Genomic DNA, 24,138 nt, shown 5'->3' on the forward strand with positions numbered 1-24,138 from the left:
GTGTTCTAATGTGGGTGGGCCGCAACCAGAGGAATTGACTGATGGTTTGGGGGGAGATAGAAGCGTTTGGCTTTCCATAGCTTTCCCACATGACAACTCTAATCTGCAGATGACATCGCTGCCAATTTCCTTGTTCACATCTGCCCTGAGCTGATTTCAAAGGGTCATGCGGGGTGGATGGTTTCTCGACACTCCAGCATGGCAGGAAGTGTCTTGGGTTTCCTGATGGAGCCTGAACAAAGCAACAGGCATAGCGTTTGGGTCTTTGTTCTGATGCCCAGGCGGCCTCAGGGGGCAACTTCAAACAAGTAGCCACAATTATACTCATGCAAAGCATATCCGTTTACATGACTCTGCGCGGTTATGAAATCCTATATTCATCTTGAGAACATTGCAGTGTCCTCTGTGAACTCCAGTGCTCCAAATCATAGCAACTTGTCTACAGCTGCTAGCCACGGTTCGGAATGTTTTGCAGCCATTTGAGCGCAAACAAACAGTGATGTCATCCCTGTGCGACACAGCAAACGTTTTCTGGTTTGGGAAGAGTCCATTTGTCCAGTTCGAATGGGGTTTAGGGGGGGGGACCACCAAAACACGAGAGTGCGACTCTGGCTCATAGAAAGTCGAAGATATGGGGAAGAAGGTCAATTTCTACCATCCTAACCTAAGGCGCGAAAGTCACAGGAAATTTGCTGGTGGGGGTTGGGAAAGTAAGACTAGACTTTGCGTCGCTCCACGATGCAGGATCAGGAATGTCGGCATTTCGCGCAGTAATCCAGCATAAGCCATAAAAATGTGAAAAAAACTGAATCCTTCCTAAAGAAACAGTGATTAAAAGATAAGGTGTCTTTGAAACTGCAGGGCATTGTTAGCAGAGGTAGACTGTAGACTGTGGCGAAAAGTCCTATTGCTTTGTATACGCAGCGGGTTTTGATCTCTGCGGAGGCGGCTTTCTTCAACATCAAAGAATGTTGGGTCTGGGCAAGACGGAAGAGGGGATGAGAACAGAGTTAACCTTTGACTCCGGAAACACAAGGTGTGGGCTGAGGGGGACGGGGCGCTCATTATTGACAACTGCAAATCAATTCCAGCAAGGACGGGTATGTCGACTTTTTTTTTTAAGACAACTGTGTTTTCAAGGTATCGTGCTGGGCCCACTGAGCCAGTCCACCATCCCAAAGTTGGTTTTGAAGAAAGTTTGTTTGCTAAACTACCAAGACTGAAACGTGATGCGGCGCCTTGTTTATAACGAATTCCAGTAGATTGGTTACAATGTACAATTACAACATAAACTCTTATTAACACAACAGTGTATATAGCCAAAAGACGATAAACGAGAAAACTCAAATGGTTAAATATAAAAAAATCTGAAACGTGCTTTCATATTTTAATTAACTGAAGAGGGACACAATTCTAGGGTTACATCGCCACAGTTGGGGCGTTTGAATTCTTCACTGGGCGCTCTACTTGATTGGCTCCAGGAACTGCCGGTAGAGTGGCCCGCCCAATGGCCCAGCCTTGACCGTGAGCCTTCCTCTGCTCGTGAGTGCAGCCTGGGCCTTTCGCTCTACCTGCCAGATAACGTTTATGGTTTTATTTAGCACTGCTGAGGGTTTATAGCTTATTTGATCATGCGGGAGCGGCCCCTTTCATCTCTAGAGTAAGGTTGCAAAGCTAGAGGAAAAAAAAATACCCCAAATCAACAGTATGTGGTACTTGATGCAAAAAGGCTAATCCCAAGGTGCTAAAAGGCTAAAGGTGCCTGGATCCGTTTATCTCCTGCTTGTAGAGTTGCATGGGCCTACTGTGCCTTACACTAAGGAGCAACTTTTGAGTCCTCAGGACAACTGGTGACATGCACCACTACTATGTGACAGTAACTATGTGTGTTTGGGAATGTGAATAAAGGGGTATTAGGGCACGTACATCAGGCATTTAAAGCAACAGACAAACTCTGCAGCTGGCAGCTGCTGCAAGCTAGATTTGCAACATGGCATGAACTAGCTTCTCAGTCAGAGGTAACCCGGTTACCACGTAATGCCCGCTACCAAGTGCCTCCCGCTTAAATCTTTACATTGATCCCTGGACCCAGAGCTAAAGCACTGGCGGTAAACTCTGGGCACTGGCTACGGAAGTTGGGCCCGTTCCCTGGCAGTCGAGACGCACCAGGGACAGCATGGCCACTGGACACTGATGTGTTGCTTTGCAATTGTCAACTGCAGCCAGGAGGAGGACCGAATTTGGGAGGCTTGTGTGGTCCTTTGTGCACGGCAACTGATGTAACCACCAACTTCGGAGGCGGTAGGTTTTGCTGCTTATTTCCCAGGCCCACGAGAGGGTGTGGGGGAAGAAAAAGGGCGCTTTGTGGCAGATAGACTTTTAAGAGCACTGAAAAGCACAGTCTCCCCTCTTTCCAACAAACTGGAATATGTATTTTATTTCAAAACTAAAGAATCCATCTAAATGAGTTTTCTTCTTTAAAAGGGAGTGTTGATCTGATAAGACTGCCCATTGAGAAGACCCAAACATTAACTTTGTGGTGTTTTCCCCATATGAATAACACTCATTGTAATCGTATTACCACCCAGTAGATAACTTTGATGAGGCTCCCTGCCAATCGGGAAGATTTGTATGCAGTCCTTGCCTCATACATCAGCCAACTTTCCAAGCCCCATGAACAGCAGAAATATTCCATCTTACGTCGTCTAGGGCACCAGCTGCCACTTATTGCTACCCCTGCCACATCCCCCCACCCACTAAGCACCTTCGGCTGTCATAGATGCTGCTCTATGGTCGCTCCACACCTACCTGTCTTGAAATGGCCACCGTGGAAAAGGAGAATGGACTATGAGATGTTCCCCTGTCCCTCACCACAAACATTGTGTCTGTGGAATTGTACTCTTTTTTTTTTACCTGTCAAATGGCCATAACACAGCTAACAGCCCTAAATCCCTCGGAGGACAGCATATTACCCCATGGTAATGGCCCAGAAACCATGTTAGCGGTAATGCCCCCCACATTGTGGACAATTGCCTATTTGTACTCATTGGTTCCGGCTGATAGTTCACAACCTTTCAATACGTAAATAAGAAAGTGAAAGTGAATGTTGACATCTGGATTAACCTGCTCAGAAACTGGCTATCCAAACAGACCAGCGCTTTCCACAGAACACTGGAGAACGGACTGGAAGCACACTTTCATAATGGCATCGAACTATGACAACAAAATCCCAAAAGTCTCCAACCAATGGGATGACAGTGCTCCGGTGGGCAATAGCCAGATCCCAAAAGGTTAATAGCCAGGGCCAGCATTCAATGCTGCACTCAATGGATGAGAAGCCATTTTTAGAATGGCTCACCCAATGAAGAAATCGCTTACCAAAGGATCAATGGAATGCAAGCTCCTGAAGCACAATGACCAATAAATAGGAAAACAACTTTACAAAGGGTACCCGTCAATGGCAAGGAACCAAGGCCATTTGCCAAGCAAGCAAGCTTTCCAAAGGAAGCTGACAAATAGAAGGATCGCTTTCTAAACACACTGGCCACGTAAGTTTTCTCATGCAAGGAGTTGTACTGTGAGAATAAGAAAGCATACTCTTACCGTTGATTTCTGGGTGGGATTCGGGTGAAGGCACGGCTTAGTTTTCCAATCCTTGCAGCTCCTCCATGAGAAGATCCTCCAAATTCGTCCTCCTCTGCAAGTGTTGGAAGACAAGACCCCGTCACTGGGCTCTCGGGGGTAGGGCTGTCCTCAGCAGCACGGGCATATTCCCGGCAAATGTCTGACCGCAGAAACAATGGATAGGCTTCCCCTTCCATCACCCGCTGGATTTCCTGCTGGGCCTGGTCAAATAGGGTTGGGTCCAGTTGATGGCTCCGCACAGCCTCTTTGACCTGAGCTCGGGTGGCTGTCTTCAAACGTCCGGAGACAGCCTGGCTGTTTTGCACATACCAGCGGTAGATTGCTTTGGCAGTCCGTAAGGTTTTTGGCTCCGATGGGTCCATCCCTCGAAAGCCATTGCATGCAAACCAGAAGCTGAGCAGGTCTCCCTGGCCTTCGCCTTCCAAGTACATGCGGAAGAGGGTGGCGCCATCTTGGTCTTCGAGCAGCATGTGGAGGGAGCGCCCCCACCGAGAAAGGCGCGAGTCCACCGCCACACATCCTTCCGGTTCCCGCAGGCAGAGCCCCTTCATCCCAGTCTGCAAATCAAAGCGGGCTGCATGGGGGGAAGGCTTTTCTACCTGTAAAAAAGAAAGTCCATTTATTATTCAAGTTACAGCTGATTAATGGGATCAAAAGTGTACAACTGTTTCACGTTCAGGAAGTGGGGGAAGGACAACACTGTAACTTAGCTAGGCAGGGATACATTAGCTGATCTGTCTGCAAACCTGGGCGTTCGGCAATCTACACTATGGCTTTATAAAATGCTTGGGCCTTTTACCCTCACTTGCCTGAAACAGTGATTGATCTGCTTTCCTGTATTGCACATGTTGTGGCGTCATTTCGATCAGGGGCATTTATAGATCTCGGCATTCACTAATTGGCCACCGAAAGAGCATGAGGCAAGATGATCGCACTGTGTCCTCCTAATTTGCAATTTTGGGCTAGTCAAAGTTGTGTAGATGACCACAAAAAGTTCTCCAATTTAAGAGGCCAGCCCAGAACCCTAAAACGTGAAATGAGTTCAAAGGCCTAATTGGAAATGTTGGAGTGAGCCTGTCTCTACGTTTTTGTCGGTGCAGAGGCAGTCCATTCCCAAGGAATGCAGCCCCCCCAACAAAACCTTGAGTCTTTGCCGTGCCGTTCCTAGGTCAGTGGCATGCGGGAAGGAGCAAAAGAAGGACAATGAAGAAGATGAAGGGATATCCGAGCTGTGTGTATACCTGAACACTTTGCCTCACGCGGACTACGCCTCCAACCTGCAGGGCTTATCCACCGTGGCAAGCCAGAGCTAGCCTGGAATCTACTGTGCATTTGTCCTGGCATAATGCACCCATGGGGCTCAGTGTCACTAGTAATATCACTTAATACATACAGCGCAAGCGGTTCCTGATCAATTGTTCCATCAATGACATGATTCACTTTTCTGGGTTCCAGACCACCTTTAAAGTGAATGACCTCGCACAGTTCAATGGGCTCTTGATGTGTATGTCAATTTGGGTGGCGTGGCGGTAAGAAATCACTCATTAAGCATTCTCTGGGATCTTTCAATTTGTGCTGGGATTTAGTATGATGGATCAAGTGTTACCACATGGTGCTGCATTACCACTACTACCTCGTGATGGTAAACCTCTAATTATCTAGGAAAATACCAATCCGTGTGCTGGTGTCACCCAGCTCTGACAGGCCTGCTTGGATTAAATAACTGCTATGTCATTTCCTTAAATTGAAAGCATCAATGACCCAGGACGCAGTCAACCAGTTTAAATATTTGATATCATCTTGGATGGTTTATCACAAATCAGGGAATCCCAGGCTCTTGCACTTTAATGGACCACTTTTGCCAATCCGGTCACCCTTATTCCCAGAATCCATGTTTTCATACACGTCACATTTCCTTCGCGTAAGTGATTCTCTTTTAACTTGCCATTTTAGATAAGATTCCCATTGGCACCTCCAAAAGTCTCACCTGGAAGTCTCTGGTCTCCTGGCCAGGCACCGGCGGTCGTAGGGAAGTCTCCCGGAACACCCGCCCGGAATCGGGCAAAGACGTCAACACGCCGGCAGAACTCATTGCTGCAGGTGGGGGAAGGGAGGGCTTGGGTTACCTGGAAAAAAATGGTACAGATAATAAGGATGGATTCGGAGAGAAGACCGGGAAGTCAGATATCAGATGCTTTATTAGCGAATGGGTTTAATAAATGTAATCTTAATTACTCAGGGATAAACATTTCTAGCTACTAGCCAGGCATACAAAGTCACAGGCCACGTCAATTCTCCACATACACACAGGATACAATTTCCTCCTTGCCAAGAGGCAATTATCAAGAGCCAATGGCAAGTGATGAGTGCAAGTTGTGAGGCCCAATTAATCTATTAATAAAGGTTATTTTTTGTTATAAATATTTACTGGTTCAATAGCAATTGGCACTGTTGCGTAGTTTGTTGCAGTACATGGACACACATGGAGGTGTTCTTGTACATTGCTTTTACACAGTGCTAAATCACCACCGCAGTAGAGCACCTGGCCCGACTTGTGGATTGGTGTAATGTGCGCCTGCAAGGGTATAAAAGTCCTTGGGACTTCTGGAGGAAAAATGAGCACTGGGAAGATTAGAGGACGGGAAAGAGGGAAATAGGTGGGCCAGACACAAGAGACTGGCAGGGGGAAAGAGGGAAATAGCTGGGCCAGACACAAGAGACTGGCAGGGGGTAGGGTAAATATTTTTGTGATGGCATTGGTTCATTTTGGCCTTTTTAGATGGACCCTAGTTCTACAGTGCAGGATGATGGTTATACCCTACACTGTTTGCGATAATTATTTGTTTTCCAAGTAGATTTGAGGAATAGGAAATTAGCTCACAATGTAGTATTTGAATGCATGTGAGTTTGGAAATGTGCTTGGGCACGTAATAATCATGAAAAACGGATTACTACCAATGAGAAGTCTCTCCTCACAAAAGGAAGCTTTTTGGATGGTGTGCGAAATAGTCTGGCTCATTTAGCCATTCACAGTCACATGACATGTGAAATGATTCTGTTAATAACTAAAGGGTGTTTCATACAGTCGACGTGTGCATCACTACCCTAATACACATAGATCCCCCGAAGGAGGACATTTTAGATTGCTACTGCAAACTCGTAGTAGTACTCCTTCCACCTCCTCTGTACTACACACTTCCCATGAAGTTACCTTTGATATTCACACCACCTCCATATTCTTGTGCTTTGCCACCACCTCCGTCACCTTGCCTCTTATCACCCACTCTCCACACGGGGTTCCTGGTGGTTTCCCCATCTCCTCCTGGACCTGAACTCTTTCTATTGTGATCACACCCTCCTTTACTCCCACCACCTGCTTTTGTTTACTCCTAAGCCCTACTACCACCTCCTTGCTCCAACCGGCACTCCCTGCTCCCCACTGGCGCCACCTCTCCAGTCCCTTCCTGCTTACCAGTCTTTCCCACCCTGTGCTCTCTGATCAATGTGGGGCTGTGATGGGCAATGGACCTTGAGTGCACCGGGGTCTGCTTTTGTCTTAGGGTGTGGGCCATGTCCTTAAAAAGCCAGCCAGTCGCTTTAGAAGCCAGGAATATTTCTGTGACCCTCCCCTGTTCTGCTTGGGCTCTACTGAGGGCCCCATCACTCCTGGCACGGGAATTCAAAAGTGTAAACACATCAGGTCAGCATTTTGCACTCTGGTTTAGTGGATCATTTGTGTGCGTCTCTAACATTGTTTTCTCCTCTCCATACCATCCTCAGGCCCAACATCCACTGACTTAGGGTGATACCCAGCTCCTTGAGTCACAATTTTACTGGTCCACGGAACAAGGCAAACGGGAAGAGAATCGGAGGGTTCTACGGTAGCTACTTTCTGCTTGAAAAATGTAAAATTACTTGCAGCGTAAGCAGGCTCAGAATGGCCTATAGGGCAATTGGGAAATGCCTGAACCAAAAATACAAAATGCTAGTGTGGGCCAGTTTTTTTGGTCAAAATACTTCACCATGCGGCTAGTAGTTTTGACCAGTGTTACTGAATAAATATTCTTTAAAATGCACAATTTGCCTCGGATTTTATTGGGTACTACTCAAACAGTCTGTCACAAAAGGAATGAATTGCCACTTGCAACCAAGGGCCACTCTTTCACTGGTGCCCTAGACAATTTTAGGCCCCAGTCCGACCCTGAGTGTAAGTAAGAAATGTCGGGAGAGTTGTCTGTTTATTAAGATTCCTTGGATAAACACTGAATGAAATGGGAGAGAATGAATGAAATGGGCGAAAAAATGTCAATGCTATCTATGGCTGCGCCTCGCCACAGACCCCTAAACGCGCAGCCTTGACGTGGCTGATGGCACAGCATGCATTTAACTGTTGTTTTTCTTTATTTCTACAATTTTAAAGGATTGTTGCGAAACCGTACAACGTAAAACATTCTCATTGTATGATTTTGCATAACGGACCACACATTCCTTTCTTGCTTTTCAAACTAGTCCAAGGCGCTGAAGGAACAAGTTACTTACCTGTAACTGTTGTTCTCCAGCATGGGTCTGGCATGGATTCACATGCTCATGAATATTCCCCGTCGTCGTCTGTCGCCGTCCCTGACGACGGGGAATATTCATGAGCATGTGAATCCATGCCAGACCCCATGCTGGAGAATAGGTGCACACGTAAAGAGCCGCAGTAGAGACATCAAGGATGCCCCTTTGAGATTTGCAATAGGCCAATACTAATCGAGGTGCCTTAAATGAGTACATATAAAAATAGGATACAGAAACGATTATTACATATATCGATCAAAACAAATTGCAGCCAAAACCGGCTGCCCATCACAGCCATTGTAGTGGCCATCACAGTAACCACCATTTATGTATTTACACATTGCAATATGCATTCTCAGGGTGCAAAAACTCCAGCTGCATGCTACTACCCAGCTATAAAAAGTCACTTGCCACCTCAATTCTATACATACACTACACAACATAGCACACCGTTCCTTACTCACCAAGAGTCAAATATGACTAGCCAAAGGATAGGGGCAAATGCAAATTTTGCACCCCGATTCCTCATTACAGATACCTAATTTCCCATTTATGCCCGTCCCAGTACTCCACCACTCTCACTCTGCCCACCGCGGTACCCATCAGTGTTCCCAAACTCAGTATGTGCTCATCACATTATGCACTCTTTCTGAATGTAGTATCCTGGTAGCATGACATTTCAGTGTGGCTTGCTACAGTATCAATCCATTCAGTATCCATTCCTACATCTTCCCATCGCTGTAAACCTCTCAGCAGTATATTGCAGTATTCCTCAGTCCATCATAATGTCTAGCATTCAGTAGCTGTCCATCTCTCTATGGGCTATTCCAGCATCCACCCAAGAAAGAATCATCATTTCTATATTCTGATCATCACTATAGCCGTAGTTTCAGAACGTGTTCAACCCAAAATGAAGTGTTTCAGTATTTACCTAACGCAGTCGCACCGTTTCCTTATCTCTCCATCTCACAATTCATGCTTTGTGTCCATCACAGTAACCATATTTTATGTAGCTCCCTGTCCATCACAGTACACATCCTGGGCTATCGTTTCAGTGTGGTTCCATTAGAGTACCCACCCTTGCAGTAGCTTTCTGTCCATCACAGCATCTCCTTCACCATTTAGAATTTCCGTTTGTGTTGACCACTATGCCCAAATTCAGCATCTGTCAAACTCAAGGGTCCTCATTTAAGTTTGGGTCCATTAGAGTACCCACCCTTGCAGTAGCTTTCCGCCCATCGCAGCATCTGATTCACCATTTATAATTTCAGTTTGTGTTGACCACTACGCCCAAGTCTAGCATCCGTCAAACGCAAGATCCATCATTTCAGTATGTGTCCATTACAGTACCGTTCAGCCCATTGAAGTATCTACTTCACCATTTCAGTTTGTGTTGATCACTATGCCAAAATCCAGCATCTGTCAAACACAAGGACACAAGGGCCATCATTTCAGTATTTGTCCGTCAAGAGCACTCCCATTCAGGGCCAGCATTTCAGTGCGTGCTCATCATACTACCCCATCATCACACTAGCTGTAAGTCCATCAGAGTATCCCTCGTTAAGTATCCATCATTTCTGTGTGTTGATGAGCAGAGTACATCTTATTCCGGTATCTGTCGTTCACTGGACCCATCTGTGCTCCACGCCAATATCTCTGAAAGTATCTGTCCCAATCAGTTTGTACACCCCCTGTAAAAAACACCTTTGCGGCACCTTGCAACCATTTTTTTGATTTCACAGAAACGACGTTACACGATCACAAGAGTTTGCAAAAATCATGGGCAACGTTGCAAACGTGTGTAAGCCACAGGACAGAAAGAAGTTTCAAGTTTAGCAAACCACCTTTCACAAAAACCTACCTAGAGGTCCCCTCCAGCTCTGTCTAGATCCCTTGTAGCAACATAGCCTACTTGGATAAGGTTACCACCAATGCTTTGCGGAAGGAGTCTTTTCAATAGCGGGCTGGCTCATTACCCTTGAGAGGTAACCTTTACACAAGATCTAAAATCCAGTAAGTTTACCTTTACAAGGGAGCAAACATTCAAAGTTGCAGGCTACTACCCAGCCATAAAAAAGGCACTCACCACCCCAATTCTACACATAGAGTGCACCCTTTCTTACTCACCACGAGTCAAATATCACAAGCAATAGCTAGTGGCGAGTGCAAATTCAAAGTGTTTTAACTCATTGTTCATTCAATGTGCAGGTGCTTGAGTTCAACATGCCTGTGCTTCTCAAAGTGTTTTAACTCATTCTTTAGTGTGTAGGCTTGATACACTATTCCCTTGTGGCTCCATTCCTAAGGAGCTGATCTAATGACCGACCACTGGCTTTCATGTGGCTTGATCCACCAATGCCTTCCTAATTATCGGATGCGTGGGCGGACCCGCGCAGGCGCTTCCCCATCCTAAAGGATGATGTGCACCAAACCCACCAATCAATACTTAGCTCACATAAACTCAAAACTCCTCCCACCGCCCTGTCTGCCTCACAAAATCCAACACCACACTGCTCCTCCTCCTCCTGCCTCTCACCCCGTCACCTCCCAGTAAAGCCTTCCCACTCAGCTCAGCCACACCCAGCGCAGACAACCGAACCCTAATCAATTCTCTCTCCTCAACATGCCTCACACCTAAGCTCCACCAATGCCTTCCACCAGGGAGACACCAAGTCCTGAGTGTACATCCATTCAAGAGACCCTTCTGTTACAGCCGGTAGAACGAAGGGGGTGGGAAATAAAAGGTAATTTCATTATTTAATGGATCGATATTGTATTAACAACTTGTATTGATTTGCCTTGAGAGCTCCCCTACTTAAGACACAGAAGAGGTACTGCACTGATCCATACGTTTTGATGACCAATGAGGACCCTTCGACCCGCCAGGTCGCATGTTTGTGCCTGTAGAAACATGGGAGATACTACTGACTCTGCAGCTATTCCTAATTCCCCTGTGAGCTTGCCCCGCTGAACTTTCATTTACCCTACTTGAAGGCAGTTCCGTGTATTTGCGCCCCACCCCCCCTCCCTTTTATGTGTAAAGAATATACATTTTCTCCTATGCTTCTTTTGTCAAGCCACCCCGCCTCCCCAAGCTCCTGCTAGAACATGCTTGCTGCCTCTGTTGTATTTTTTACACACATGATGTACCCGAATGGCTGCCTCACATCAGGAAACCAAGACCTTAGATGGACAGATGGTAACACTGCATCTACTTCCCATGGATCATAGAATGCATCATTTAAAAGGCATTTTGAGACTCTTGGTCAACAAGGGTGTGCACCACCCCTACTTAATATGGAGTGTTGGAGGAAGAGGCGAATATCTTTCTGCTGGCTTGGCACTGTGGAGTTAAGAGGGGAAGCCAGGCTCGCCACTCAAGTCTCCTAGTTACAAAGGAAACTGCTCTCTAGCCACAATGGTGGCCCGCTAGCAAACACAGAAAGGAAGTCCTCTATCAAGACCAACACTCCATCAGGCGTGGTACTCAACCGGCTTGCAAGGGAGCAAGGATCCTAGCATTCCCGAAAATACGCACCCAAATGGTTGAGTGCGGGTTATAGCTGTAGGTGGCGGAAAAACCTCCTCAGAGATGGCCGATCAGCCAAAGAGTTCTCAAAACTTAGCGTCCATGCCTGTTGTACAAGGCCCAAAGTCCAAATGTGCTGTTAGGAATTTAGTGATGTTGTTGCAAGCCAAACTGATGGAGCAAAATGAGCCACCAGAGACCTAGCATGGATAGATTGAATAGTGCAAACACTCTTGGAACTGAATATTCCATAAGTTTTGCAACAAGTGCTCCTCAAAAGGGCAAGGCTTGTATGGAAGAAAAACCTCAATTTGGACTGTGCCATCTGAGGCAGAGGTGAGCCATGCGCCTTGATGCTGCCGAAGGCATGCCCTTGCACTTGTAATTAACAATAACGTTGAGATTACAGAGCGCACTTTATCCTTGGGTAAGTACAGCTTTTAAGTGTGCCGCAAAGAAAGGAAGGAAAAAAAAGACTAAGGTATTGCGAAATGGGCCCAGTTACACCCCTGTGGTGACTGCTTGTGCATTTGATGTCTCTTTGTTTGATCTCTTGCATAAAACTCCAATCTCCCGTTTGGAAGTTGGCCAAGCCAGTGATTAAATGTAATAATTTAATTACACAAGTGGCTGTTCTATTGCAATCTGCACCTCGGTGCGGCAAGATGAAAGGCCTGAGTCACCCGCGCCATGGCTGGCACCGGGGAGCCTCAGGTTGGAACAGGCCTCGCCCGCCAGCAAGGCTCGGCGGCAGATTGCAAAGATTTACACAGGCCCAAAACTCGCTGAGGTAGTGCTGTGGCCTCACCCGGCTCCAGAGGTCATGACGTGCAGCTGCACACCGCAAAACTTCCAATGGTGTCCTGGCGTTTTATTGAGTCCGCTCAGTGGTGATGCTGACGTAAATTTCAGTGGAAACACCCCTCTTGATAAACCTGCACCACACTCCCAGAATGATCAGCGTCAGGGCGGCTGCCCTAATAAAACGCTTTCCCCCATAGAGTAGGCTAAAAAAGAAAAGAAGACTACCATCGTAGGCTGCAATGGGATCCCCAGTCCATAGATCCTTTGCCTCTATTTGATTGCTTCCCAGAAACTGGTCATGTACGTTATGTTACTTTGCATTTATATAGCGCCTTATGTATCATTGGTATGATCTCAAGGCGCTGGTAGGTTGAACGCCCTTGGGAAACGTAGTTCAAGTCACTAGAGAGAGGCATAAGGTGCGTGGGAGCACCGGATATGTGTGCAGCTGGTGTGGCACTCGTATGATAGCTGCTTCTTATGTCAGTAATATTCCTTGGGCTCATCCCCTGACTTATCTAGACACCACAAAAGCGATGGATGAAGAGCTTGGAATTAATCATAGACACTGGCAACTGCACGGGATAGCTTCTATTCTGTATTCTTGCTCTGTCTGGGCCATCACAGAAGGAGGATCACCCATGAACTAGCACTATAGTCCTGCCATTAATGGGAGCGCTGCAGCCCAAACGGTTAGGCCATGTCCCCACTGCACAGAAACACCGGTGCCCAGGTGTGTGCCATCAGTCTTCATCAATGAAGAAGTGGAAGCGCCATGGTTGGTTTGCATGTGCTTCATCAACTTCTGTAGTGGGATGGAAGGGAAGCTGCTGTGAATTCCCAGCGGTTAGGACCGCCCACCCGTCACGTTTTGGCATTTGTTGGTCATCCTGCTTGCATCTGACTTCGTACTCGTTCGAGTCAAGCAGAGATTCATTTGGGATAAGGATGAGGTCCAAGCGCGTTACTCAGCAGCCTGACATGAGCACAAACAAGGTTATTTGCCCCTGATATGGGATAGCTTCTTTGCCCATTTATTTTGAAAAGTGGAACTACAAGAGATTGAATTTAAACAAGGACTGGGATGGAGAACTTAAACTTCTCCATGCCTCATGTTCGACTCTTTTTGGATCACTTGCAATCAACTTAACCTGTTGAGTACAGCCGGAGTTGCCGCAGTGTCAGTCAAAAGGTGGCAAGAAAAGAGACTTGTAACTGAATGTGCCCCAGCCCTACAAGCTTATCTTATGGACTCTCTGACTTATAGAAAACCAGACTAGTCAGGCTAAGTGCCACATAACACACTCAAGTAGAAGATGCCTAAAACACTGACAGGGAAGAATTGCACGACTTTGCTTGCAAAGACAGCTAAGAATGGGGTGAACATGGAAGTGACTTTTCCCCCCAATGTCCTGACCCATCTATTCCAAACACTGATCTTAGAATGCAGACTTCAGCAACCAATGTTGACCAAAGGCCTTTCACCATGAACCCAAACGGGAAATCTGTCCGATTTGACCTTTGCTAAGTTACTGAGTCTGCCAACCAGATACACATTATGGCGAATAGTGAGGAGAAACCTACCCTGAAAGATCAAGCCCGTGTCCGTTTAAAATAAAGGGTGCATAATTGCAGGCCCTCTCCTGTTCAAGGTGAATACCCCATCGCCTTGTTCCCAAACTTGACAGATGTCAAAATGGATGCCACTTAGGTTTTGAACCTTTGAACTTCAGCTTTTGCAATCAAGCCTGTCATAATTCAACAGTGCATTCTTCCTCCAGAGGCATCCAAATAAGTACCCTGCAGCTAGTTAACCGGAGTATTATTAGCCACGAAGATAAATTCGGTTTCTGTGCTCGAAAAAGATTTGCCAATCCTAATTCTCCAGAAAAGATATTAGCATATAACAAATTTAGAACATACTAGCCACTTGTCATGTCAAAAACGAATCCTTGAGCTTCGTGAACCATTTAACCGCAGCTCTGTCAGGTCAGTCGTTTCTGTAACTAAGATATCAAGGAAACGCTGATAAAGGTAAATTAAAGGGGCGGGGTGGGGGGTGTTACTTCGATCTCCTTCCCCCCTCTTTTATGATCCGATGGTTGGGACAGTCTGTGTACACCTGCATATCACACCTCAGAGCGGGGCGATTCCACACGTTGGAATCCGCAGATGTCCCGGGGCAAGCAGGCTCCCCTAACACGTGGGGGGAAGGGTGACAAGTCGAGAACAGATGGCATGCGCGTTAAAATCGACACTAAAAGTGCAGCATGTGTGTGGGGCAGGGAGAAGGGAGCCATGGGAACAAGCCGACGTCCAGATCAGAACGGCTGGAGGATGCGGTACGTTATGCAGAGCCTACTACCAGGTGGCTCCAGGGGGCTGGGGGGAACTAACAATACAAGAGGTGTGATGAGGGACGCCTTTGCCGACCCATCCCGGCGCCTGCCTCTTCAAAGAGTTAACTTAGTGGAGACCGAAACCCACTTCCTCCTTCACTGAACCAAATGTGAAGCCTTTAAAAGAACTTGGGAGGCTCGCTCAAACTTCACAAAAGTAAACGACGAACAGAAAATGCAAACACTCTTGGGTGACAACAGCCAGACAGTACACAATGCGACAGAAAGCCTAACCGCATGTCACAACATAAGGCATGCAGAGCCCTCCATCACCCGAAAGGCCCAACACTGAGCAGACTGAGCCTGATTGACAAAAATGTTTTAACATGTGAAAGTCCCATTGAATTTGTGTTTGTAGATTGGGCCCTAAGAGTTTACAATCAAATCGGAAACGATACACAACAAAACCTCAATCTAGACGAGCTAGACCTGGGCGAAGAGTTCAGTCTCCTTCACGCGAATCCTCCTACTACAATAGACTGAGCCTGTGGTTTTTAGAATCGTTGATATAATTCCAAACATGGTTAAGGCATAATTTGGGGTCATTGTCACCCCCTCTATTGAGCATGTATCCTAACGTAATTAGTACACCCATCTACTCTGACGTCAAACCTTTAAAGTATGATTAAATAAAGTGTGTTACACGCCGTACGATTATAATGCCCCCAAGTTTGATTGATGCGAAAAATATAGAAATTGTTTTCAGCTTTGTCAATACTTTTTTGACCTACCTTAACAGCAGTGTAAACAAGTGTAAACTTGTTTATCGATCACACATTGCCTGTCAGAAGACCCAGAGTCTGTCTCTTCGCCCCTTGATGACATAAATCATTCCCTCCCTGGAAACCGGTTTTCTTGACTGCCAAAATGAGTGCAGCGTGGTTACCACCAGGCGAAGGCCAGCACCCTACAGGGTTTATTAATACGCCGGATGAATACCTTACAAAAGTGCAGACCTTTGACAGCTGTGGAGGGCCAGGCCTCTCAGCCTGGTCAACACAACTGTGGAACACGTACCCTACTGCAAGCTGCTGACAAAAGGACGAGTCCCGTTACCATGGCATGCGTGTCCCCATCGCTTCTGGAAGCAACTCCCACCATCAATCAAAGGCCCGGGCGATCTGGTCAAAGGGCTCTCAGCACACTGTGCACCACACCCTCCAGATCAATGCACTGGTGCCCGTCACCAGAGGCGACAACACCCAACCCCTTGCGGTGAACGCGACACTGCATCTGAAGCCACCGCACGGGCTTTGCAATAAGCAACCCTTCATACAGGCTGCAGAAGCACACGCCTTTACTCTTATGAGGGCACGGCTGGACTGTTGTGTGCCACATTTCGGGAGTACAGGGCACTCCATGGATAGGCAAAGCACCCACTCTAATAACGTAGGTGAGGCTGTAGCTCTTAGCCCCCGCAGGAATTGTAACTGAGTGCAGCTGAGAAGCTTAACTTTGCAGCTACTGCGAACTGCTGCTGCCGAGCAGCCTCCCTCGTGCGCTTGTCGCTCTATGAGAGGGCCCTCTCCTGCCGTCGTGCGTAGTGACGTCACCGGCACGGAGGAGAGGGGGCACTGCCACAACACAGCTCCGAGCTGCCAGGATACGTTTACGCTGGAGCCTACCACAGCGGAAAGTGGAGGGGGGGCAATCTGGAAAAATGTGTTCCGTAATGACGTTCAAGTCTGTTCGGTAACCGTGACAGGGTAGGTGGCGGGTGTCTGGCCATGCTTGTAAGCAAAGGCCTATAATGAGCACAGCTTGAAGACCGGTTTTCGGCAGCTCTCAAAGGCCTGAGACCCACCGTTGCCCCCCATTCTATTCTGGCGGTTGCTACAGGCCCACATGGAAGGGCCTGGGCCTCTCCTTCTTGTAAGTAGCTGTGGCAGTTTTGGAATTCCGAGAGGGGGTGGGGGGTGCTCTTAACTCAGGCTTTAACAAAATTGTGCGATTCTAGAGTTCTCTGATCTGGTCACAAAATGGGAGCATCCTAGAATAGTGCTGCCCTGCCTGAAGAACATTATAAAGGGCCTTTACACTGCAGCCTTGCTCTTAGAAACGCGGTCGCCCTCCTAGCACACACGGTCCCATGTTCCGCCGTGGATAAAAAGTGCTCTGGACGGGAAGGTGGTGTGGCTTCGAGGCCACGAATTGCCCATCATTACATGTTGCAGTTTCAGCTAACGGGGAAACTTAGATGACCATATGGGCCTCCACAGGATTGGCGGCACGCATAGGAAATCACCTCGCACCATTGATCAACAAAGTGAAAGAATGCAGAGGGGCAAGCAGCGAGATGGCCCGGCGGTGACACAAAATGGGTCTTTTCAAGACAGCTTGGGGTTGCGGGGCCCAGTGCCCGGATAGGCCTATGGGTAGTCGCTTGCAAGTCCAGAGGTGTGTCGTGCGTGTTGCAGACGACGTCGGTCCATATTGCATGCAGGTCACCGGTTCAAATCCTGACAGGATCGACTCTTGCTCATCCTTTCATTGATAAAATCATCAGTACCAAGCAGCTGTGGATAATAACTCCTGATTTTCCACAAGTACCCAAGTCCTTGACAAGAAACTCTTCCGGGAAAAGATTACCGATGTAGGGAATGTGTTTAAAGAAAATGTAGGTATGCGGGCAAATGAATGAGCCTCCCGGCACGTACACCGCCTTTTGTGTCAAGCGGCATCCAACTGCTGTCATTCAAAAACGCCCATCATCCACATGCAAAAGTACATGCAGCAAAAATCAGACTGCAAACTGTAGGGCGACGGTTCGAATAATGGCGGGGAACACACCGCCTATTGGCCTACCAAATGCGTGTTTCAATTTAAGGGCCGGGGCTTTAAATCTTCAAATAAATACACCTCTTTTCAGCCACCCATGCCTGACTCCTACTGTACATTTTAAATAGAAAAACAAGTAAAACTGTTTTTTTTTCTAACAGCAGAAGTGCAAAAGTAACGTTTTAGTACATTGTTAATGTGCCCGTTTCAAAGAACTTCTTTTTCTGGGCCGATAATGGAATCGAGGAACAAGCAAAGGCCCCATTTTCTAAGGTACACACAAATGTTGCCTTAGTGGGTTGCCGGGATTGGAACACAGATGCATACAAAAAAGTATTAATGGGAAGAGAAAGACACACGGGCGCCTACGTTCAAAGATTAGCACTCCCCAGATGCACGCATTGGCACGAGTTACTATAGAAAAACAAGTAAAACTGTTTTTTTTTCTAACAGCAGAAGTGCAAAAGTAACGTTTTAGTACATTGTTAATGTGCCCGTTTCAAAGAACTTCTTTTTCTGGGTCGATAATGGAATCGAGGAACAAGCAAAGGCCCCATTTTCTAAGGTACACACAAATGTTGCCTTAGTGGGTTGCCGGGATTGGAACACGGATGCATACAAACAAGTATTATTGGGAAGAGAAAGACACACGGGCTCCTACGTTCAAAGATTAGCACTCCCCAGATGCACGCATTGGCACGAGTTACTGTAATGCACACTTACAGTAGTTCCCACATGTACATAATATAGCAATACTGCAAAGTAACAATGCTGCTACACATGCTTCCCCATACCCTGCGACATTACATTGCTTCGAGAGCTAACGTAGTATCAACACATGTATTTAATAACCATTAACACAACGGCAGCCGATCGTAAAACCAGTGCATGTTGCCTCCTATGCAGTATTTAGGACTCTAGGAAAACCACCCTGAAGTGTTCCCCATCAAACCGTAAAACAATCTGACTCGCCCAAACCTGAAGTCAAAGCTTTGCCCCTCTTGTGCTCAGCATTGTCACACTGCACGCTGCTAAATATAACCATATGTCTCCCCGCTGCAATGGAGCAAAGCGCCCGGAAACCATTGTAAAAGTTACAAGCACTCCCCGCTGCAAATAAACACGTAGAAGGTTTAGGGCACTGCGGGTAAATTCCGAGTCCGTACTTTTTCCACAGTAACATGCATTGATATGGGTGAGCAGAGCAAGTGAGTCGGCGACTGTGTACGCACACTTGGGGTACTTCAGATATAACAAATGTGTGAACTCGGAGGAGCTAAATTGAAACACTCGGGTACATTGGCGATGGGGCATAAGGTAGGGTGGCAGGACAGAGCAGGGAAGGTGGTGCGGGGCCCGAGGGAAGGGTGCTGGGATCGGCGCCGGGTGGAGTAAAGGGGTCGACTATAAGCAGGGGCACGGTAGAAGGTGGAAGGAAGAGCTAGCGTACCGGGTGGGAGTCTTACCTTGTTCCTCGCGGTGTTTCGCTCCTACGTTCCCTGTTTTTCCGTCTCTCTTTTTCTTTCCCAATCCAGCCTCAGAAAAGGAGGGAAGCACCCCGTCAGGGCAACCCTCTCATGGCCCAGAGACCCCAAACAATCCAGAGGGTCTTCTCCCAGCCTGCAGCCAAGCCATGATCCAGGGGGGTGGAGAGTGAGCCGGGCGAGTGGGGCTCAAAAAGGGGGGAAAGAGGAAACTCCGAACCTTTCCTGCAGCCTCCTCTCCACCTTCCTTGAAACTGAAGTGGGGAGGACTTCAAAATGCTTTCTTCCTCCTCCTCCTCTCTCTGAACTTTTTTAATCAAAACCAAAAAGCCTTTTTTTTTCTTCACTCCCCCTGGGGGACAAAGCCAGAAGAACAAAGGGGTGTTATGGCTTTAATGAAACATCAGCGAACAGCCTGCAGGGCTGAGTCCTGGCAGGGGAGATGCAATCGGGCAGACTGTGGAAGGGGGAGGAAGGGCAAGCAGGGGAGAAACAGGGGACCCCCTTGGCTGATCCCACACTCTGAATCTCTCCTGTGTAATAGTGGGCAGGGGGGTGCCTTGCGGGGTCGTGGAGGGACTAGCGGCTCACTACCTCTCTGCCAGGACCTGCGGTTTCTGAATTCCTTTCTTGGAGCCAGGCTGCCCCCTCCTGCCCCACCCCCTCTGGTTAAAGAAAAAAAGAAGCCTTTGAAGCTAGCCTGGCCAATCAGAGCTGAGAGTCGCTGGGACGCTATTCCTTTCATCCCATCTTCAAAGGGGGGCCCTTCAATCATTTGTAACCCTTGAAGTGCTGGGGGAGGGGAATGAGCGCAGGGAGGGGGAAGTGAATGGTATGTGGGACTTTTCAAGTTGCCGTGCCGTTAACCCTGTTACTGCTGGAGAGGAAGCGAGGCGCTGAGCCATTAGGAGCGCGGCCAGGGAGACACAGAGGGGGCGATCATGTCAGAGCAACCCCCACCCCTCACCAGGGCTGGAAAAGACCCAAAGAGGGACATGCTGCCTGTGTCGGGTTCCCACCCCTTGAAAAAACAACACGCACTGTAAAATGGCAATCAAACCTCGTTCAGAGGCAAGAGCCAAGCAGCCGCGAGTCTCCCCTAACGTCGCGGAGTCTTCCTGACGGCCAAGCAATCTCTCACAATGCTGGCTTTGACAACGCAATTTATCTCGCGATTAAGGCAGTCTAGTTCAGCCGCATGAACAAATAAAGCACGGCAGGCTGCAGGTCAGAACTCCTTGAAATGCCTCCCACGTCGCCCCGAAAAGATCCATTGTAAAATGATGAATACACCCTTTTTATATGAATTAGAAACAAATATTAAGAGCGAGAATGCTCTGTGGAATGAACATGTGGCAGCGCCCTTTCCTGCCAGTAAATACGTTTATCGTAAACCGCCACCATCGAGATAAGGAATCTGCCTTACCTGTCACGTGTGATGCCTTTGTTTCCTTCTGACATTTTGTTTATTTATTTATTTATTTATTTATTTATTGTTCATTTGTTAGGCGCTTATACAGTAAGTACATTCTGTTTCAAAGCACCCACAGGGCATGATGGAGGGCACATGGGAATGGAACACATTAAATACATAGACATATTAAATACAGTGGCAGGGGATAAAAAGGACAAACTTACTACGCCTTGTCAGTATTCAGAACGTGCAAGTGTGGAAGGGAGGGGGCAGTCGGGTTAAGTGCTGGAGTGAAGTGCAATGTATGGTAAGTGCGAGCCTCCAGGGCGAGGGTCTGCTGAGGCAAGTGCCAAGGATAGACAGAAGCTGGGGCGATTGGTGTGGGAGGTCAGGGCCCGGAGGATGCATAAGGGCCCTGGACACTAATCAAAGCAACTGTATCACTTTGCATTCAGGGACCTGTGGTGTCACCTTTTTACATTTTAAGTTTGGCCCAACATGACCACTTCTTTGTATCAGTATTTGTTTAGCTAAGGTGGCCAATATAGCGTGTTACCTCTTAATTACACCTGCTTAAAATGCCATCACTAGCTTTTTTCTCCTTAGTAGCAGGTCACGCAAAACTGAGAGTACCATGACCGTGAGACTTGTCGTTTTTCGAGTTTAGCATTATCAATGCAAAAAAAACAAATTCCAGACTTCAAAGAAAACATTGTGATTGGGTGGCCTGGCATTGGCCAACTTGATAGCTCTATCATTTCGTCCAGTCAGCTGTCTATGGCGGGGAAGGGCTATCATCATAGTTGCCGCCTCACCATCCATGCCTTTCATGCCCTAAGCATACATGATATGATAGTTTATTTATATAGCGCCTATACACAATGTGTTTCAAAACGCCTCATGGCAAGGGAGGGAACAATGGAAAATACAATGACATCCTTAGAGGCCATGAACAATAAAGATGATGAACAATAAAGATGTGAAATTAACTATCGTACTCGGCCTGACGAAACATTTCAGATAGTGCAAGAGCTAAGACATAGGTAAGGAATGGAGGGGGAGAGTGGGAATGAAATGGAAACAGACGGAATGGAGTTACTGCTTCTACGCCTACCTGCATGAGGCGTCCTCCCAATTAATACTCACTGCTAGTTGTTTTGACCAGTGAGCAGACAGGTGTAATGCAGCATTATGCTCAACATAACATGGACTAATAAAACATGCTTCTTCCCACCAAAGACACACCTGTCCCCTCACCTCCCACCCTGACATCCACATTTTTCAACTAGATGAACAAAAGTAGAGTTCCAGCTCTTATTATAACATCCAGGCTGGATTCATTCATCACTCATGAGTCTTACCATTGCCTCCCATCTCAGCTTCTGCCTCTTACCCACAGCTCTTCTCTTCAAGTGCATCCACCCTTTTAATTAAACTTATAAATTATCCCCATATATTCAGGGCTCTTCACCCAACCTGTGGAACGAGGTGCTTTCCATTTAAGGATCATCCGCCCTTTCGCAAGAGCTGTGGTCCTATTGCAATCCACATACGACAGTGGCGGCTGGTGAATTCTTTAACTGAAGGGGCGTAAAGGCATTCCTATAAATTTGGCTGAGCGACATAGTGTCGCAAGAGGGCCTGAACCAAACATTATAAAAATAGGTTTAAATGGTACACATTACAGTATAGTTACAGTAAGGTCACACAGTTTGCAGTCGGTTTTGCAGGGTAACTCATGAAAAAATCCAATAAATGTAGGTCACCAACAGTGCACAGGAGAATTTTCCAACATATTTTCATGATACCTTTCCCACAATATATGGCAGTGTAAAAAAAAAATAGGTTTGCTCTGCGTGTGCCCATACATTTCCAGTCTGGCTGCACCACTATATGCAAATGTTCCCATATAAGAACACACTGATATTTGCTTTGCTCAGAACACCAACAATTTAAATATGAAACATGTCCATGCTGGTTCTGCCAATATATACCAGTATCCCCACATAAAATCATACTCCTGCTTGCTTTGCCAGTAAAATTGGCATGCCACAATCAGAAAACATGTCCAGGCTGGTTGCACAAATACAGGCCATTATGACCACATAAGAAAACTCATCATATTGGCTTTACCATTTATGTCCAGAAAAATATGTCATGCCACAGTGAGAAATACGTCCAATTGGATGCACCAACATAGGCCAATCTAGGCACGTAATGGCACACCTCATGTTTGCTTTGTTCTTGATGCCCAGTAAAAAAAAGAGCATATCACAGTAAGAAAACATAGCAAGTCTTTCTGTGCCAAAGTAGGCCAGTCTAGCCACATAATCACAATCATTATGTTTTCTTTACCAATGATGCCCAGTAAAAAAAAATTGCCACAGTAAGAATATATGGCCAGACTGGTTGCACCAAAGTAGGTCTGTCTACTTTGCTTTATCATTGGTGCTCAATACCAATGTACTATGCCACAGTAAAACTATTTAGGTATCCACCTCCACATCCAAATCAGCATCCCCTGGGCCCCGCACAAAAGCAAGCACACCGATATACATGCACAGCATTTACTTGCTCATTAACACAAATACTCTTAAAAAATATACTTGCTCATTGACACGCGTGCCCATACATCATACCCTTGTTCAGTCACACGCACACTCATACAGTTGCTCGTTTGCGTATGTACCCATACGCCATACACTTGCTCATTCACACATGCTAATATGCACACATACCTTTATTGTTTTCTCGCCTTCTGCACCGCTCCAGACTCTACTCCTCACACAAACTCACACAAAGGCCCTTCAGCTCCCATGCAGCATGAACAGGAAGCAGTGAGCACTTCCTGGTTCCCTGGTTCCGGCACATGGGCGGATGAGCTGGAGTGCTCGGGGCACAAATCCCCAGGCCGTCAGAATGTGCTGGGAGCAACAGTAGCAGCCCCTCAGCACATTCAGTCAGACATGCAGTTCCCCAGCCATGCATGTCTGTGGATGCAAATCCCCCCCCCCCTCCTTGCATGGCTCATTGGTCATGCGTGTTGGGGAACCCGAACTGTCAAAGGGGAAACCCTGTTCACCTTTGACAGCTGAAGCCAGGAGTACTCCCTCAGATGCAGCACGTAGCTGAGGGATACTCGGTGTTTTCACTGGGCTGGCTCATCCAGAATTCGTGCAGGGTCAGCGCTCGTCGAATATTATGGATGAGCCGCCCCTGACACACAGACACTTCTCTAGATGTATGAATGTGCATCCAGTGCATTCAATTGTGTATACTTCGGTTGATGTTCATAGTCATACATGTGTAATTTATGCTGGGGGTGGCACTTTCTCAGTCCTGGGCTTTAATTATACAAATGTTGTTTTTGCAGTTAATGTCTTTTGTTTTTTTCCATTTGGACACATTGACCTCAAGCACCTGATAGCATTAGGCTGGGAAAAGAAAGGTCAGGATTAGGTATTTGGTTTTGAATGATATGGTCAATTTAGTCATGCTCACCTGTTCTGTAATTGTGTTTTCTCA

At 47.0% G+C, this 24,138-nt stretch overlaps 1 protein-coding gene across 1 annotated transcript in view; it reads right to left on the minus strand.

The window, feature by feature from the left end:
- LOC138526753 (axin-related protein-like) overlaps positions 1 to 19,766 on the minus strand; it is a 32,236-nt gene extending 12,470 nt beyond the window's left edge. The window contains exons 1-3 of the mRNA XM_069637423.1: positions 19,182 to 19,766; positions 5,633 to 5,771; positions 3,604 to 4,244 (exon numbers count right to left, since the gene is read on the minus strand). Of these exons, the coding sequence (XP_069493524.1) occupies positions 3,604 to 4,244; positions 5,633 to 5,737 (746 nt within the window). The 5' untranslated portion in view covers positions 5,738 to 5,771; positions 19,182 to 19,766. The remainder of the gene's footprint in view (positions 1 to 3,603; positions 4,245 to 5,632; positions 5,772 to 19,181) is intronic.
- Between the last annotated feature and the right edge of the window lie 4,372 nt (positions 19,767 to 24,138).

The sequence above is a fragment of the Ambystoma mexicanum genome, chromosome 1q (assembly GCF_040938575.1).
Source record: "Ambystoma mexicanum isolate Mex_15411 chromosome 1q, UKY_AmexF1_1, whole genome shotgun sequence".
Classification (NCBI taxonomy): Eukaryota; Metazoa; Chordata; class Amphibia; order Caudata; family Ambystomatidae; genus Ambystoma; species Ambystoma mexicanum.